The sequence below is a fragment of the Scyliorhinus torazame genome, chromosome 12 (assembly GCF_047496885.1).
Source record: "Scyliorhinus torazame isolate Kashiwa2021f chromosome 12, sScyTor2.1, whole genome shotgun sequence".
Lineage (NCBI taxonomy): Eukaryota > Metazoa > Chordata > Chondrichthyes > Carcharhiniformes > Scyliorhinidae > Scyliorhinus > Scyliorhinus torazame.
The window spans coordinates 217,739,901-217,759,552 of NC_092718.1; the positions used below are offsets into that span (position 1 = coordinate 217,739,901).

At 44.3% G+C, this 19,652-nt stretch overlaps 1 protein-coding gene across 5 annotated transcripts in view; it reads right to left on the reverse strand.

Annotated features, from left to right (window-relative positions):
- The window catches only part of bcas3 (BCAS3 microtubule associated cell migration factor), a 1,250,799-nt gene that overhangs the window by 1,018,918 nt on the left and 212,229 nt on the right, over positions 1–19,652 (reverse strand). For all 5 annotated transcript variants that reach the window (XM_072469937.1, XM_072469940.1, XM_072469936.1 and 2 more), the window contains exon 8: positions 9,472–9,573. In XM_072469937.1, coding sequence (XP_072326038.1) covers positions 9,472–9,573 — 102 coding nt within the window. The remainder of the gene's footprint in view (positions 1–9,471; positions 9,574–19,652) is intronic.

Consider the following 19,652-nt stretch of genomic DNA (forward strand, 5'->3'; position numbering starts at 1 on the left):
GAAACTATTGTAGAATAATGCCATGAGATCTTTTATGTCCACCTGAGATGGCAGACGAGGCTTTGGTTTAACATCTCAGCTGAAAGATGGTACTGCCAACATTGCAGCACTCCTTCAAATACTGCACTGGTGTGTCAATCTAGATTATGTGCCAAAGTCTCTGGTGTAAGACTTGAATCTTCCACCTTCTGACTCAAATGTAAGAGTGGTACCCACAGCACCATAATTGATGCAGTGTGCCCAGTCGCTTGCTCTCCATAGTGACCTGCACTCAGAAGAATGGAGGGTGACAGTTAGAACATAGGATTGAAGGGGATTGCAGGGATTGTATTGAGTAAGTTCCAGTGTTTCAGAAATATGGATGATAATTTTGAAATCAATGAAATGGAGAATTAAGTGCGAGTGGAGGCCTTTGAAGATAGATGAGCAGGACTCTGTGCTAGATTGGATGTAGTTACAGATTTGGATAAGTTGTTATTATGGAGCGTGAAGCTCGGGATGCCGATGAGAATCACTTTCAAGGAATCAAGCATGGAAGTTGCTGGACAACCTCAAGCGTTGCATGGTGGATATCTTGGCGGGGGTTAAGGATAAACAACCAAACATCCCTGCACCTTGTGTCGTAAATTTTACTGTATGATACATATGGTTTACAAGTCTAACTTTTAATTTTGGGGAAATCACATTTTTAAATGCAAGATAAATGTAAACATCTGGTTGAGAATCTGCTGAACAAATCTAAAGTAAGTACAAACTAAAAGATGTCCTGTGTTTATTTTAATATGGTCAGAGTTGGAAGTAGGAAAGCCCTAAGCAATGTGTGACCCAGCTGTGAAGGGATGTCTACAGTTATCTCCCTAAGAAGTACAAGTTATTCATGCAGATTGGGCGGTGAATGTGGACAAAGTGCAGCGGTGTTGGGAAGGAGAAGGGGTAGAGTGGGTTAGGATGGAGGAAGAATCTTGTGAGGCGTCTAGTTTGAGGGCTATGGTGACGGCAGCATTGCCAATGGCTCCGAATAGGTATTCAGGGAGCCCAGTGGTGCAGTCCTCGGTGAAGATATGGAATCAGCTGAGGAGGCATTTTAGGATAGAAAGGATGTTGGTGCTAACGTCGCTGTGCGAGAATCATGGGTTTGAGCCAGGAGGGGGTGGATAGTGTATATTGGAGGTGGAGGGAAGTGGGCTGGTCAAGGTGAGGGATCTCTAGTTGGAGGAATACGTTTTAAACTAAAGTTATTCATGCAGTTCCCAGACCAAAGAAGCTTGAAAGGTAACTTGTAATAGCAACTTGGGTTTCTTGATGGAACCAAAAGATGGCTTGTTATCGCCAAAAGGTATATAAATTATTCATGTGGGTCTCAAAATCAAAGGGTAATTTTAACGGTAAAATCAAGGTAACTTGATTTCTGTTGGGAACATCCCAGGTATGCCACATTGCATACCTGGAAATAGGTTAGAAAGGAGGTACTCTTTTGTTTTGGGATTTTATCCGTTGTGTTTTCTCACAGAAACAGACTCTCAACTTAGAAGCAGCTTTGAAATGGGTAGATAAGGCATCTGCTAGGAGCTGAACAGCAGCTGTGGGACCACTGCACAGGAATACAACAAGACCCTTGCTTCAGCTAGGGAGCCCATGTTTGTGAGGTATAGAAAGTGAGCTAAAAGGTCACCATGTCAAATGTAATTGAAAGGAGCCCAAGAAATCTCATACCTCAGAGAATACTGGAAAAATTAGGAGAATTAAAGTGAATTACAGAAAGTTGAGGCACGTCTTGATTTGGTCTCAGGAGACGAGAATGAATCCTCAAGATCTTGAAATGTATAAAGGAACTTTTGGATGGAAATAAAAAGTAGATGAGATTTAAAACTAAAGTAATTACAAAATATAGTGCTACTTTAATAGTGCTTGGTTTGCTTAATTCTTATGCAGTAAAGATTTTTGTTTGAAAAGTGAAGCATTGTGCATATGTCATTTTAGTTAATAACTGGGAGTTTAAATTTCTTTTTAAACTGTTGTCACTCTCTATGGAGATCATAACACTTGGAGCAACAGGTTTCCAATGGATACAGGTGGCTTTGAAGTGGTCTGACAGGAATGCATAGCTTGTCTTCTGATAGGAAATGTGTCTTGTGCAAGGAAACACATGACAGTAATGATGTCAGCCATGAATATTTAAAGTGTATCTTTTGTTGTTCAGGTAATAAACATGGACAGATTCATTAACTGTCATACAGAAACGTTTAATAAAGCTTGTTCTTCAAAGATAAGATTGGTTAGGTCAGGAAGTCGGGTTGTGAGAAATAACTTTGGAGTAAACAACTACAGCTGTTCATATGAATGGGCTGTCTTCAAAAGGATTTGGGAATAGTTACATCACAAGGCCTTATTTGAACATGTGCCTCCAATGCAGACAATGTAAGGTTCCTTCCTGTTTACTCCCCGTTTATTCGCTTATTTCCGCTTTCTTTTATTTTTGCTGTTACATTTTTATTCCACGGTTGATTAATGGACATCTCACTTTAAGGCAAGAAGCCTGTGGGTGGGATTCTCCACTCCCGCGCCGAAGTGCCCACGCAGTCGTGAACGCTGTCGTGAACGGCCCCGATCCCGGCCGATTCAGGCCCCGACAATCCCGACCGATTCAGGCCCCGACAATGGGCTAGGATCGGGGCCGCGTCATCTTCACGCGCCAGGCCTTGTCGCCGCGTAAAGACGGTGCCGCATAGATGACACGGCCGGCGCCGCATAACTGGCGTCATCCGCGCATGCGTGGTTGCCGTCCTCTCTGAGTCCGCCCCGCAAGAAGATGGCGGACGGATCTTGCGGAGCCGCGGAAGGAAGGAGGTCCTCCTTCAGAGAGGACGGCCCGACGATCGGTGGGCACCGATCGCGTGCCATGCCGCATTTGAGGTACCCCCCCGGTGCAGGGTCCCCCTGCCCAAAACCCCCCCCCCCCCCGCCCGCCGCAGGCCGCCCCCCCAGCGTTCCCGCGCTGTTCCCGACGGCAGCGACCAAGTGTGGTCAGCGCCGGGGGGAACCCACCGTTTTGGCATGGCCGCTCGGCCCATCCGGGCCTGAGAATAGTGGGGGTGCCGAAGAATCGCCATTTTGGGTGTCTCCGGCGATTCTCCGGCCTGCCGCCCGCGAAACTCGACGGGGCCGTTCCCGCCGCTTGGGAGAATCGCGGGAGGGCGTTGGACCGGCGTCCCGGGAAATTTTGGCGGCCCAGGCGATTCTCCCAACCGGCGCGGGAGTGGAGAATCTCACCCTGTATCTTTAATTCAAGCAGGAAGAATCCGGAAGGTTGTGCTGATTTAAACTAGAAGCTGCAGACTAGCCGGCATCAGTGACAAAGAGATGAGTTGGGAATGGATTGGCCCAAAAGGCTGCATTCTGCCCAGGAACAGGCAGTGATTGGATCTGATCTCGCTGGAAAGCTTTTCAGAGTCTAAGGTTTGAGTTTGGTTTGAGTTTTGATTCTAACAGCCTGGTGAAGGGTTCCAGCTAACTCTCACCATAAAGATCCAGCTAACCCACGTCAGAAGGCCACTGTGAGGCCTGACTCTCTCTTCAGGAAGCCACTGGGTGCTGTTCTCCTGAGACTACAGAAGCCTGAAGACGAACAATGAAAATCATCACGGGTTGTAGAAAATACAAGAATCTACTTTTTCTCCAGAGAGACTGTGAGTGTTTACATCTGAAACCACAGATACTTGAATGAATCAACAGCAAAAGCCTTGAACTGAAGGCCGGGATTGAAGCAAAGCAGTTAATAAAACACCATCTGAAGCAAAGGACTCTTGGGCGGGATTTTCCTTCCCGCCAGACCAGCTTTCTGGCACGCCGCACCTCCGCCGACAGCGGGATCCTCCGTCCCGGCAGCCAGCCAATGGGGTTTCCCATTGTGGCCACCCCCACACCGTTGGGAAATCCGCAGGCATGAGTGAGCTGCCGGCAAAGTGGATGATCCCGCTAATGGAGAATCCCGTCCCTTATCTCGTGACTTTCATCCTTATTATTTTGCACCTCCCCCCCCCCCCCCCCACCCGCACTGTCTTTGTCTATCTTGTCTGTGGTGGTAGAGGCAGTTAAAATGGGAGGTAGTGTTACAACACCCTGGGCTAGTACGTGGTCAATTCCAGCTACACAGGACCCAGAGTCCCCCAAAAAAGGGAATTAACGAATGATTAATTTGTTTTCTGAGATCTTTGACCCTCAACTGCTCCAATGACTTACAGACACCAGATTTAGAAGTAAAACATTTTTTAAAGACGGTTTATTTGTAAAAGAAGAGATAAACATGTAATATAAACAATAGAACAGTGGGGTATACTAATCTAACTCTACCCCAAACCCCGTCCCACCCTCCACAAAGACACATGAGACAAGCACACAATGGAGGGGGAGGAAAGGTTCAAAATAACAGGGATTAAGCTGGATGAGAGATGAGACTCTTCGCTGCTGAGGTAACAGTCTTTGCAGGCAGTGATCTTCTCAGGATACAAGGTATTGAAAACGATCTGTTGGTTTGGATCTTGTAGAATTTACCTTCAATTAGACCTCGAAGGTTGCAAAAATTCCTCTGGAGAATCACCTTTGCTTGTACAGGCCTCCACCAGATTGATTCTCAGTCTCACTGAGATTGTATTGAATTCTCTACCTGGGAGTTTACAGCAGGTTCAACATCCACTCTGCTTTTTAGCTGCTTGCCTGCTCTTTGTGCAGGGTTGCTGGCTGTGGTAGAGAGAGAGAGAAATGGGCCTGGACTTCAGGACACTTTTTGGATTCGCAGGAGAGATATCAGTCTGGGTGTTTCCCAGCTTTCCTGACAGAGGTTTAACCTTCACAGGCCTGGCTGGTTAGAGAATGCTTGCAGCATTTAAATCAGGAATTAAGCCATCACAGAACTAATAAGAGTGTCCAGAGCTGCTCACTCCAGTCGAGATGTCAGAGAGATATATTTCTGGGAGAGATATTTAACAGGCTTCTGCCCAGTTCCTTCTCAGAACGAAACTGAAACCAAAAAGGAACCTGCCTTTTGCTCCAGAATCTTCTGAAAGGCTCCACCAATCCCAATCGAAAACAAGAAATGACCTGAAGTTTCAGAAAAGGGGATTGGCTGCCAGCCAACACCATCAAAATGACATCACGAGCAATGCCACAGAGCATGCTGTATCAAGAGGTGTGCCTGGGCCAGTTTTCAAGTAGCAGCTTGCAACTGGTGGGGGGGGGGGGGGGGGGGGGGTCAGTTCAAAACCAGAAGTCTGTGGTTTTTAAAACAGACAACAGGACAGACATTAAGAAGGAAACCAGGATCAGACAAGGATTTGAAAGAGGTTCCTTTCAATAGTTAACCAGTTGTATTTACTGCATATTTCACAATAGATCTTGTTATAAATAAACAGTAATTGTGTTTACGTTTACAAACCTAGTGACTGTAATTAGTTGGTAGCCGAAGACGTTGGGTATTTTTATAAGAATTATTGGTTAATTCACTTGTGTTATGATTCTGGGACACGTGGAATTGACCGTGCAGTAAGCCAGGGCATCAGAACAACGGAAAAATGTGGGAAGTAGCATGGTATCCAATAACTCTTCAGAGTGCTTGAATTATAGGACGAAAAACCCAAAAGCCACTCTCTTGATCCGGGTTGAGCATCCTAGGTGCCAGTAACTCCATATTCGACATTCTCAAACGTCTCATGTTTACTCGAAAAATGTTGTGAACCAGAGAAGAAAGGAATTGACTGCTAACAGAGATTCACAAGGTTTTGGTGAAGTGTTCTGCAGCAAGAGTAAGATCGGGTCAGAGGCAGTTAACAATTTGGGATGAAATAGGAGATTGAGAGACTCAAGAGTCAAACTAGAAACAGTAGCTGCGCATCATAAGATGTACCCTGAAAAAACAACTGGGGAAAAAGAATGGAATCAGGATTTGGAGTTCCTTATGAGAATCAAACAAGTTGGCTTCTGTTTTGTTAATGTTTAATTGTCCCAAGTTTTTGGCTTATTCAGAATTTCACTTCGGGAACAATGGGACGCAATAAATATGGAGGTGAATTTTACAGGTGGTGTGGGGCGGGATTGCACGCTGCGGGGCATCTCACCAACTTTTAAAAAGGCTGCCCTGCAGTGATAATATACTGAGGGCTACCTCAAAAAGCTGAGAGTGGGACTTCTGCCACTCAGAGCTGATTGGCCAGCAGCTGATGGTCCCAGCTGTGCCAGAATGCAATACTAGTTGCTGCTACAAGGGGGCATCAAGAATGAGGATCATAGATGCCAGAGTTACAGGTAAGTCTGGAGTTTCTGGTCAGGGAAGAATCGGCAATCCTAGCAAGAGGATTTTTTTTGACGGGGGGGGCACATAGAAGGGTAGGGAGTAGGGAATCCCCATGCAACTTAATTACCTCAATAGGCCTCAGGGTAGGTGGCCTGGCTGACACTTACCCACCGTAATAAAGGGGACAACGTGGTGGTGTGCAGGAAGATGGTAGACTGACCAACCATTTTATGTTACATGCTCCTGGCTTCAAATACACTGGTTGTTTGAAAACTCCGTCCATGAGTTAACGGCAGGTAACATCTACACATCAACATAATCAGTTACACATCTAATTATATATTATACAATATACAAAAGGCACATCTGGGCCACATCACAGTAAAGCTTGACAGCTGCACAGGGAGGACAGGTATAAACTGATGAAGGGTAACTTTAGGACTGACAGCTAACAAGCAGTTCTTCATACAGAGTGATCGATATTTGGACATTCAAGACAGTAATAGCAAAAACTTAATTTGAAAAATAACTAAACTGAAGAGACTGTTGTTTTTATGAGATGGATGGGCTCATTTGGATCAAGTGGCCCTGTTCAGCTGTAACTATCTTGAAGATTGAATTCACAAAAGCACCGTACAGATCCTATTGGGATCTGAAGCACCAGTGCCCTACATCACTTTCCCACTACCCTGGAAAACAATTCTCCCCAACTATGTTTTCGCAATACTTTCAAACCACACTGCTTGTTGGCGTACGCTATGTGAGCAGAAAATCAACACAATCTGCTCTGTTAGGGTGCAGTATCTGAATTCCAGGGCTAAATCTGTAAATGTTACACTTTAACCTTGTCTTTTATTCTATTAAATATGAGAACTGTGGCTTGGCAACGCAATGTGGAAAAGCACATAGTTTTAGTGACACCAAGTGGTAGAAGCTGTTTACGGCTATGCACTATTAGCCTCAACGGACGTGAATTTTAAAAAGTTTTTTAGCATCTTTAAAAACATGACAACTGTGTGATACACTGTCATCGACCTTTTGTTCCCAGACTAAATCAGAGGATTGTTAAAAATATACACTTTTGTTTCAAACAATGTTTTGAACTATTGGAAAGTGCGTATGTGTAGGTGTTGGGTGTAGAAAATATCTGGCTCAGCAGTAATTTCCCTGTGGAGGAAAAGCCTGCCAACATTCATTAACTTGGCTAACACATGAAGAATGGACAGTTGAACAAGATACGGAGAACTGTCACCATCTATGAAACTGAACTTTAGCAGGTTTTGACTTGTTTAGGATTGGGGGCGGGGGGGGAGGGAGACAGTTTTTATAAAAACACTTAATGAAGTGCTGAATTAACATACCACGTGCAATGAAATGTTGCTGAAATTTATTCTTTGTTCATCACTTTCTTCTCAGACACATTCTGATGAATCAGCTATGTGGAATAACATTCTATTGCTTTTGTTAATGGTTTCTCTACATAGATTGGCTGTAAAGACTACTCAGATTCCTAGTATTTCCCCCAATGTCTTCCTTGGCTATTTTAACACCAAATATGCAAAATGTGCCCTCTGGTTTTCCTTCTGCATTTTCTAAAATTTGAACTTTCTGAATACAGGAACATTTGCTTGTTTACTATTCTACCAGAACAGCCCCATCTCTATTGACCCTCATGATAATCTTTCAAATATTTCGCAAACCCCACTATTTAGTCTAAGATAAATCTCATTATCTTGGTACTTATTTACTTCGATTCCTTTCAGCTTGACTTCAATCTCATGTATCATGGCAGATGTTTTTTAGGTAGGGCAAGAGTTCACATTTTCCCTCATCAACACATGACGATCATTTCAAATAGTTATAATTCATGCTCATGCGGTTTCAAGCTTTCATTGTTTTTGTGAGGGCCACGAAGAATCCAGCACGAGTTTTAAGGATACAAAGAAATAACATTTATTTACAATAACATATATATACAACAACAGCAGCAACTTTGCTTGCTGCTCACTCCTTCCTGCTGGTTCCAAACTGGCCAGCTTTATTTATACAGGGAGTCTGCTAATGATTTCTCCGCCCCCCCTCATTGGGGAAGCTCATACTCCCACAGTATTGTGGGATTGTCATTAGTCTCCAGCCAATGGTAAGCAGGCAGGTTATAACAATTTTCCCCCTTTTAAGGTTCTCACCTTCGTTGTAACTGATCTCTTTCGCTACTCTAGCAGTGGAAGAAATGTTTTGTGTATTTTCCCTTCCGATAGGTCACCAGTTACCTCTCTGATTATTCTCGGTGTTTGTATTTGTACGTGCACCTCAGTGGATCTCTTCTTCTTCCTCCTGACAAGATTAGTAGGAATAAAACATCCCATCTGAAAAACAGTGCCTCCCACCCTCAGTACTGTACGGGAATATCAGCCTAGATCTTTACTTTCAAGTCTTTTGAGTTGGGCTAGAATCTTTGGTCTTCTGAGACGGAGGCAGGAGTAGAACAACTGAGCCATTGCTGAGAGATAGGGAAATCAAGAGGGTAATGTCGTTCAGGGCAGCCCAATTTGGTAAAAAAAGATGTTCGGCCACCTAATTGTATATGTAAAGAGTCAAACAACTGTTTCAGGCATATTTTCTGGATGCTTCTTTTTGCCTTTACCAATATGGTGAGCTGTGTAGCTCCAGAGCATAAACAGAACTAATGCCCTAACTACCACCTGAGATGTACTGGTGCCCATTTTGAGCCTGAAAAATGGATGCAGCATCTCTGAATTTATAGGCCAAAGTGTCCACCAGCGTTCCCAAGGTTCAAGAAAACATCAATCTCTACTGCTCATGGAAAGGTTAAATCAAGCAGCTTATATTTGAAACCACAGACAACAGTGATAGGATCATGCTTTTGATATTCGCTGCAGTAAATACAAAAGCCTCACTGGCATTTATGGGCCCCACCAAAACACATTCTAGTATTAACATTTTTAACGACATTGCATTTGAAACAGAAAAGCCACAGATAAATATTTTGAAAACCATTGAAAAATGGTTTAAGAAAGGAAAAAAGGTTGCGTCACCTCAGTTTATGCATGCCATTATAAAGTCATTAGCTGTACCATCTTGTACGGTTTAGCCTGAATGCCAAAGAAGAATGAAAAGATTTCTAACTCATAAGATCTTACAATGCTTTTCTGATTTCTCCCTACCTTTTGTTACAATGCAGTTCATAGATGGGGGTTTTGAACTGGATGGACTTGACCATTTCGCCACTTCGAAGGGAGTAGAGATCCACACAGCAGTAGGGTGGGCTGGTGAGAAAGAAAAAAAAAGGAGTTAAGACACAAACATGCTGAACTGATTCAAAGGAGAGCATTGGTCGAGAAATTACCCTCCGTTTTCGGGGGCGGCATGGTGGCCCAACGCTTAGCACTGCTGCCTTACGGCACTGAGGACCCGGATTCGATCCCAGCCCTGGGTCACTGTCCATGTGGAGTTTGCACATTCTCCCCCTGTCTGCGTGGGTTTCACTCCCACAACCCAAAGATGTGCAGGTTAGGTGGATTGGTCACGCTAAATTGCCCTTTAATTGGAAAAAGAAATAATTGGGGGGTACTCTAAGTTATTAAAAAGAAATTATCCTCAGTTTTATGATCAAATTTGTGTTACGATCAGTTGAGGAGGAGTGGACTTGCTCCCCTCTTTTGACTGCAACTGTTTCTTTTAAAGGATACGCTTGCCAAGTGCTTGTTTAACTGTTTATACGCTCTGACTGTACAAGAACAGAGACAGGTTTCCTTCTAATTTTCAAAAAAGAAAAGAGCCTATTATTTACTATACTTAACACATAGTCATAAGAACGCTCCGACTGTGACGCATACATGTATTCAATGGTACGTACACACACACACACACACACCACATTACAAAGGTAGAGAGTAGACTGCACTGTTTTTCAAAGTCCATTGGATGGTTTCAAGCTGGGCCAGATAGTCCCTCGGGATTCAGCGCAAGACTGTCTAAAGATGTTGACAGATGATTTCTGTTTTTCCAAAGGCAGCAGCTGCTGGGTTGATTCTTAAAACACTGCCTGCAGCAAAGGAGTGGTCAAACAACAGACAGGGCTTGAGTTTGCAGGCTGGATGGAAAGAGAGTGTGTATCCACTCAAGGGTCTTGTTTCTTCGGCATTTCCCCTTCTGTTTTGTGGCCTGGAGCCAAGCAATATCTTAAACACGGGGGAGGGGGTGTCACCAACTGACCAGTTACCCAAATACGATCATAATTCCAGGTCCATGGTGCAAGCCATGATTTTATTATGGCTGAACAAGCTCCTTTCTCAGCCAGAGTCCATTGGCCAAAGTGATTAAGTCTCATGGTTTAATCCAATTGAATACATGGGGGTTGTCTGGATATTTTATGAATGGGTCAGGAGATGCAGTCATTCACATTCTTCAAAGATGATTGTCCTTGATAGTTCTTCCAGGCAGGCTGGCTCCATTTTAATGGCTTTGAAACGTGCAAGGTTCAGTCATACACACACAAACTGAAAATGCTGGAAAGATTCAGCAGGTCTAGCGGAGAAACAGAGTTAATGGTTCAGCTGGAGAAGAGACATATGGAGCAGAAATATTAACTCTGTTTCTCACTCCACAGATGCTGCCAAACCTGCTGAGTCTTTCCAACATTTTCTGTTTTTATTCCAGATTTCCAGCATCTGCAGTATTTTACAAATGCTTATCCACCTTAGCAGCGGCTATGTCTTTGGAATGCTTTTCCAGACTTTGAAAACTCAACCAGTGGTTTCAGCACATGAATTAAATAAAATCATTTTCGATATAAAGATTGGCTTTATAACATCTCCTGGCAATATTAAATGCTGCAAGCATTTCATTACAATGTTGTTCAGCAAAAAAAAATAGACACATTCACACTAAACACTCTCTCACATTGATCTTTCAACTACTACAGCTGGTATGTCTGCAACAGCTATTCTCTGTTCAAGTTTGAGTTTCTCATACCCTCTCTGTATGCAGCACAATTATAATTAAATCTCTTTTGGGATGTGGGGGGGGGTCTGGCCGAAGGAAGGCTTTTGTTTAGAAAACCTAGCGCCTTCTGTCCATTTTGTCCTTCTAAAATTCCTGTTATGTGTCGTCAAGAGTATTTGGATTTTCACTGGCATCTATTCATAGTGCTTTGAGTATTTTAGTTCCACCAGACATTGAGGCTGGAATCTTCCAGGCTTGCCAGCAGCAGAGAGCTTGGCGGGCAAGGCAACTTAATTTGACAGGAGGCCAAACATCGGACTCCCAGCAATGGGATGAACTTCTGCAATTATTTTCTCGGGACTTAAAAGGAGGCTCAAGATTCCCAATGAACATACAACAGCACAGAATGCATGCTCATTAAAAGGCCATCTTGCCAGAATTAAGTTCCCCCCAGTCAGAAATTAGAATGTTTACATTTACTACTGCCAGGTATCTGGCATGATTGAGGTGATGTACAGTCATGTATGAATGAGAGGAACACTCATCTCTGGTCATCCAGGATGTCCTTCAGCTGGAAGGGGTGGAGTGGGGATGCCATGTCTAAATGGAAGCAATGTACAGGACTGGTGGTTCAAAGATGGAGGCTAATCTACAAAGAATATGCTCACAAAATAAATTATATATGTTATGGGCCAAAGTTTTTAAAAACTCCAAAGTATATTATGGAGTTCACCTGACTTATAACTTTATGTTGAATTTGGCTAGGATAGGCACAAGAGCCTGCCTTTCAGGTGTTATTCAACAGACTTCTTAGGCGCTTTTAATCAAAACAAAAGCTTTATTTTAAGAACTTAGTTAACATTTGTGTAAACACACAGAGCTAGAAATTTTATCAATTACAAACAAAAAGACCCCACACAGCTACAGTAATCTATGTATAACCGTTAATGAATTCCCCCTTTACTGTTCCAATTCAATAACAAAATCAAGTTAAAACGAGAAACCCCTTTTCAAAGGTGTGGCTCAGCACACGACATTCTCACTGGTATAAGACTTGTTATTGATTCTCTGTTCCCCTTTTCAAACAGCAGGTTTGAATTCCTTCCACAAAGCAATTATCTCTTTTAAGTTACCAGTCTGGAAACAGCTTTTAAAATGAAGATAGAGAAAAACACTTCTTTCAACCTGTGCAGTTCAAACCAGTCCAAAACCCAAAGCAAAAGAGACACAGACCAGCTCTTCCCACACAAATTACATCACTGAAGCCATGTGATAAGACAAAAACCTTTCTTAAAGTGACACTCCCATGACATATACAAACAAGGAGTAGGAGTAGGCCATTCAGCTCCTCAAGCTTGCTCTGTAATTAATAACATCACATCTGATCTGATAGTAACCTCAAATGGCATCCTGCCTACCCCCAATAACATATCACCCCCTTGCTTACCAAGAATCTATCCACCTCTGCCTTAAAAATATTCAAAGACTCTGCTTCCACCATGTTTTAAGGAAGAGAGTTCCAAAGACTCACGACCCTCTGTGTGAAAAAAAATTGTCTCATCTCTATTTAAAATGGGGATTCCTTATTTTTAAACAGTGATCCCTCTTTCAAGATTCTCCCACAAGAGGAAACATCATCTCCACATCCACCATGTCAGGACCCCTCGGGATCTTATGTGTTTCACTCAAGTCACCTCTTACACTTCTAAACTGCAGTGAACACAAGCCTAGCCTGTCCAACCTTTCCTTACAAGACAACGCAATCATTCCAGGTATTATTTGGTAAACCTTCTTGGAATTACTTCCAACACATTTACATCCTTCCTCAAATAAGGAGACCAATACTGTACACAGTTCTCCAGACATGGTCTCACTAGAGCCCTGTATAACATAACCTCCCTACTTTTGTATTCAATCCCCCTCGTCATAAATGACAACATTCTAAGAGCTTGCTTTAATTACTTGCTGCACCTGCATGCCAGCCTTTTATGATTCATGCACTAAGACACCCAGATCCCTCTGCAGTTCAGAGCTCTGCAATCTCTCATCATTTGTGGTGGTCTGCTGTGCCCTCCGCAATCTGGCAAAGCAGCGGGACGACATGCTGGAGGAGGAGCAGGTAGAGGGACATGAGGCCTCGTCTGAGGAGGAGGATGATGCGGTCCAGGAGGAGATGGAGGGTGAGCCAGAGACGCGCCAGAGGATGGAAGACAGGCGGCTGCAAGGGTCCATAAATGCCAGCAGGACCAGTGAGGCCTTCATCATCTCCAGATTCTCTTAGAGCAAGGCTGTGTCCGTCAGTTCAACCCGATCCCTCCCCCCAATTCCCTCCCTCCCCTCCATTCCTCAACTGCCAATCTCCCCTTCCTCCAATCCTCCCCCCATTTCCCGCCACCCCACAGGGTTTAGTGAGAGAGAGGAACTGAAGGAGATCAATATTAGTAGAGGAATGGTGTTGGGGAAATTGTTAGGATTGAAGCCTGGGAATTCAGCTGTTGGAGTGGGCGGAGCTACAGAGTCGAGCGGTGAGTATTTAAACTAGCTGCTCGCGGATTTGAGTCTTTTCGGCAGGAATTCAGCTGTTGGAGTGGGTGGAGCTACAGAGTCGAGCGGTGTGTATTTAAACTAGCTGCTTAAACAGCGGCCACAGGGTCTTTGGGGATAAATATGAAGAGTGACATCACAGCAAAGCAGTGACCTGATTGGCTGGTAAGGAAAGTGCTCCAATTAGCGGAAGTTGGGAGAAATGTAACTCTTCGTGTGTTGGTAAGTATTGTGATTGGTAAGTAAAATCTTTATTCCTTTCACTTATTCATTATTTGATATTATATTTGTAATCAGTTAAGGTAAAGTGTAAAAATGGCAGGAGATCCCAGGCCCGTGTTATGCTCCTCGTGCTCAATGTGGGTGTTCAGGCCGATTCCCCTGACTCCTTCATGTGCGGGAAGTGTGTCCAGCTGCAGCTCCTGTTAGACCGCATGACGGCTCTGGAGCTGCGGATGGACTCACTTTGGAGCATCTGCGATGCTGAGGAGGTCGTAGATAGCACGTTCAGTGAGTTGGTCACACCGCAGATTAGGATTGTTGAGGGAGACAGGGAATGGGTGACTAAAAGGCAGAGAAAGAGCAGGAAGGCAGTGCAGGTGTCCCCTGCGGTCATCTCCCTCCAAAACAGGTACCTCAAAGGTAGTAATTTCAGGATTGCTACCAGTGCCATGTGACAGTCAGAGTAGAAATTCAAGAATAGTCAGAATGAATACGTGGCTTGAGAGATGGTGCAGGAGGGAGGGGTTCAGATTTTTGGGACATTGGAACCGGTTCTGGGGGCGGTGGGAACATTACAAATCGGATGGTCTACACCTGGGCAGGACTGGAACCAATGTCCTAGGGGGTGCTTTTGCTAACACGGTTGGGGAGGTTTTAAACTAATGTAAGAAGTTTTACAACACCAGGTTAAAGTCCAACAGGTTTGTTTCGATGTCACTAGCTTTCGGAGCGCTGCTCCTTCCTCAGGTGAGATGGGAAACAGATTAGGAAGGTAGAGGTCAGTAAAGAAGCAGCAACTAAAGCCAGTAAGGTACTAGATAATAAACTCATTGTGACTAAGGGGAAGAATAGACAGGGAAGAAATGATGAACGCAAAGGGACAGGTGGTCTGAGGTGCATTTGTTTTAATGCGAGAAGTGTCGCAGGTAAGGCAGATGAATTTAGGGCCTGGATTCGTACCTGGGAATATGATGTTATTGATATTACTGAGACGTGGTTGAGAAAAGGGCAAGATTGGCAACTAAATATCCCAGGGTATAGATTCTTCAGGATGGATAGAGAGGGAGGTAAAAGGGGTGGAGGAGTTGCATTACTGCTCAGAGATGATATCACAGCTGTGATTAAGGAGGGCACTATGGAGGATTTGAGCACTGAGGCAATATGGGTAGAGCTATGAAATAGGAAGGGTGCAGTAACATTGTTGGAACAGATTATAGAAAAATGTAGGAGCAATAGGGTGGTCGTGATGGGAGATGTTAACTTCCCCAACATTGAATGGGACTCATGTGGTGCTGGAGGCGTAGATGGAGCAGAATTTGTAAGGAGCATCCAGGAGACTCGGGAAGAGGCCATACTGGACCTGGTATTGGGGAATGATCCCGGCCAGGTGGTTGAAGTTTCAGTCGGTGATTACTTTGGGAATAGCAATCACAAATCCGTAAGTTTTAGAATACTCATGGACAAAGACGAGAGTGGTCCTAAAGGAAGAGTGCTAAATTGGGGAAAGGCCAAGTATAATAAAATTCGGCAGGAGCTAGGGAATGTGGATTGGGAGCAGCTCTTTAACGGTAAATCCACATTTGAAATGTGGGAGTCTTTTAAGAAAAAGGTTGATTGGAGTGCAGGACAGACATGTCCCTGTGAAAATGAGGGAAAGAAATGGCAAGATTAGGGAACCATGGATGACGGGTGGAATTGTGAGACTAGCTAAGATGAAAAAGGAAGCATACATAAGATCTTTTTTTTTATTTTATTTTTTTATAAATTTAGTGTACCCAATTAATTTTTTCCAATTAAGGGACAATTTAGCGTGGCCAATCCACCTAGCCTGCACATCTTTGGGGTGTGGGGGCGAAACCCACGCAAACACGGGGAGAATGTGCAAACTCCACACGGACAGTGACCCAGAGCTGGGATCAAACCTGGGACGCATACATAAGATCTAGGCGACTTAAAACTGATGAAGCTTTGGAGGAATTTCGGGAAAGTAGGACAAATCTCAAACGCGCAATAAAGAGGGCTAAAAGGGGTCATGAAATATCTTTGGCTAACAGGGTTAAGGAAAATCCCAAAGCCTTTTATTCGTATGTAAGGAGCAAGAGGGTAACTAGAGAAAGGTTTGACCCACTCAAAGACAAAAGAGGGAATTTATGCGTGGAGTCAGAGGAAATGGGTGAGATTCTTAATGAGTACTTTGCATCGGTATTCATCAAGGAGAGGGACATGACGGATGTTGAGGTTAGGGATGGATGTTTAAATGTTCTAGGTCAAGTCGGCATAAGGAAGGGGGGAAGTTTTGGGTATTCTAAAAGGCATTAAGGTGGACAAGTCCCCAGGTCCGGTTGGGATCTATCCCAGGTTACTGAGGGAAGCGAGGGACGAAATAGCTGGGGCCTTAACAGATATCTTTGCAGCATCCTTGAGCACGGGTGAGGTCCCGGAGGACTGGAGAATTGCTAATGTTGTCCCTTTGTTTAATAAGGGTAGCAGGGATAATCCAGGGAATTATAGATCTGTGAGCTTGACGTCAGTGGTAGGCAAACTGTTGGGAGAAGATACTGAGGGATAGGATCTATTCATATTTGGAATATAGATTATCAGTGATAGTCAGCATGGTTTTGTGCAGGGAAGGTCATGTCTTACAAACCTAATAGAATTCTTTGGGGAAGTGATAAAGTTAATTGATGAGGGAAGGGCTGTAGATGTCATATGCATGGACTTCAGTAAGGCGTTTGATAAAGTTTCCCATGGCAGGTTGATGGAAAAAGTGAAGTCGCATGGGGTTCAGGGTGTACTAGCTAGATGGATAAAGAACTGGCTGGGCAACAGGAGACAGAGAGTAGTGGTGGAAGGGACTGTCTCAAAATGGAGAAGGGTGACTAACGGTGTTCCACAGGGATCCATGCTCCGACCACTGTTGTTTGTGATATACATAAATGATCTGGACGAAGATATAGGTGGTCTGATTAGCAAGTTTGCAGATGATACTAAGATTGGTGGAGTTGCGGATAGCGAGGGGGACTGTCAGAGAATACAGCAAAATATAGATAGATTGGAGAGTTGGGCAGAGAAATGGCAGATGGAGTTCAATCCAGGCAAATGCGAGGTGACGCATTTTGGAAGATCCAATTCAAGAGCGGACTATACGGTCAATGGAAGAGTCCTGGGGAAAATTAATGCACAGAGAGATCTGGGAGTTCAGGTCCATTGTACCCTGAAGGTGGCAACACAGGTCAATAGAGTGGTCAAGAAGGGCTACAGCATGCTTGCCTTCATCGGATGCGGTATTGAGACAAGAGTCAGCAGGTCATGTTACAGTTGTATAGGACTTTGGTTGGGCCACATTTGGAATACAGTTCTGGTCGGCACATTACCAGAAGGATGTGGATGCTTTAGAGAGGGTGTAGAGGAGGTTCACCAGGATGTTGCCTGGTATGGAGGGTGCTAGCTATGAAGAAAGGTTGAGTAGATTAGGATTGTTTTCGTTGGAAAGACGGAGGTTGAGGGGAGACCTGATTGACATCTACAAAATTATGAAAGGTATGGACAGGGTGGATAGCAACAAGCTTTTTCCAAGAGTGGGGGTGTCAATTACAGGGGGTCACGATTTCAAGGTGAGAGGGGGAAAGTTTAAGGGAGATGTGCGTGGAAAGTTTTTTACGCAGAGGGTGGTGGTTGCCTGGAGAGCTTTGCCAGCGGAGGTGGTAGAGGCGGGCACGATAGCATCATTTAAGATGCATCTAGACAGATATATGAATGGGCGGGGAGCAGAGGGAAGTAGATCCTTGGAAAATAGGCGACAGGTTTAAATAAAGGATCTGGATCTGCGCAGGCTGGGAGGGCCGAAGGGCCTGTTCCTGTGCTGTAGTTTTCTTTGTTCTTTGATAAATCCCCAGGGCCTGATAATCGACAGGGCCTTTTCTTGGAATTCTAATTCCTCCTTTTCCTTTCTCTCCTGCCTTTCCATTTCTTTTTCTCTTGCTAGGAATTCTAGCTCTAGTTTCTGCTATTCCAGCTGTATTGTGCTAATGCTAGGCTATCCATTTCAGATTCCATGTCTACCTTCTGTTCTTCAGGTTCAATCGCAAAATGGGTGTCCTCAAGTTTGAGGATATCGTATTTCCTAGCCTATTGGCTTCCAGGTACATAGATACATAGAACATACAGTGCAGAAGGAGGCCATACGGCCCATTGAGTCTGCACTGACCCACTTAAGCCCTCACTTCCACCCTATCCCCATAACCCAATAACCCCTCCCAACCTTTTTGGACATTAAGGGCAATTTATCATGGCCAATCCACCTAGCCTGCACGTCTTTGGACTGTGGGAGGAAACCCTCGCAGACACGGGGAGAACGTGCAGACTCCGCACAGATAGTGACCCAGCGGGGAATCGAACCTGGGACCCTGCCGCTGTGAAGCCACAGTGCAAGCCACGTGTGCTACCGTGCTGCCCTACTGCCGAGCTACACTTGTTAACTCTTCAGTAGAGTGAGCTTTTAAATTTTCCCAAGTTACTTAATTGTTCTAGGAAAGTACTAGCCTCAAATGTGGAAATGTAAAGTATTCTATTACAGTAAACAAGAAAACCTGTATGAAGTTTTTAAATACCTCTAGGGACCAATCTGATTTCCAGTTTCCAATTTTGAGTGTCTAAAAGGGTCTGATCATGGACAATTCTGGATTTGGTGATGTATAATGAGGCAGACTTGATTAGGGAACTTAAGGTGAAGGAACCCTTCGGAGACAGTGACCACAATATGATAGAATTCACCTTGCAGTTGAGAGGGAGAAGCTGGAATCAGATGTAACAGTTTTACAATTGAATAAAGGTAACTACGAAGACATGAGGGAGAACCTGGCCAGAGTTGATTGGAAGGGGAATCTAGCAGGAAAGACAGCTGAAAGCAACGGCAGGAGTTTTTAGGGGTTATTCAGAAGGCACAACAGAAATTCATCCCAAGGAGGAGGTGGGCAGCACCGTAGCATTGTGGTTAGCACAATTGTTTCACAGCTCCAGGGTCCCAGGTTCAATTCCCCGCTTGGGTCACTGTCTGTGCGGAGTCTGCACATTCTCCCCGTGTGTGCGTGGGTTTCCTCCGGGTGCTCCGGTTTCCTCCCACAGTCCAAACATGTGCAGGTTAGGTGAATTGGCCATGCTAAATTGCCCTTAGTGTTGGGTGAGGTTACTGGGTTATGGGGATAGGGTGGAGGTGTGGACCTTGGGAAGGGTGCTCTTTCCAAGAGCCGGTGCAGACTCAATGGGCCGAATGGCCTCCTTCTGCACTGTAAATTTTATGAAAATTCTTTGAAACATGCGAAGTGGAGGACAAGGCAACCATGGCTGACAAGGGACGTCAACGACAGGAAATGAAATGAAATGAAAGCAAAGGAAAAAGCCTACAACGTGGCGAGGATTAGTGGGAAGCCAGAGGATTGAGAAGCCTTTAAAAGCAAGCAGAGGACACTAAAAAAACAATAAGGGGGGAGAAGATGAAATAGAAAGCTAAAATAGTAAAGAAGGTTGCAAGAGGTTTTTTTTTATATATAAACTTTAAGAGAGAGGCAAGAATGGACATTGGACCACATTGGAAAATTGAGGCTGGAGAGGTAGTAATAAGGAACAAAGAAATGGC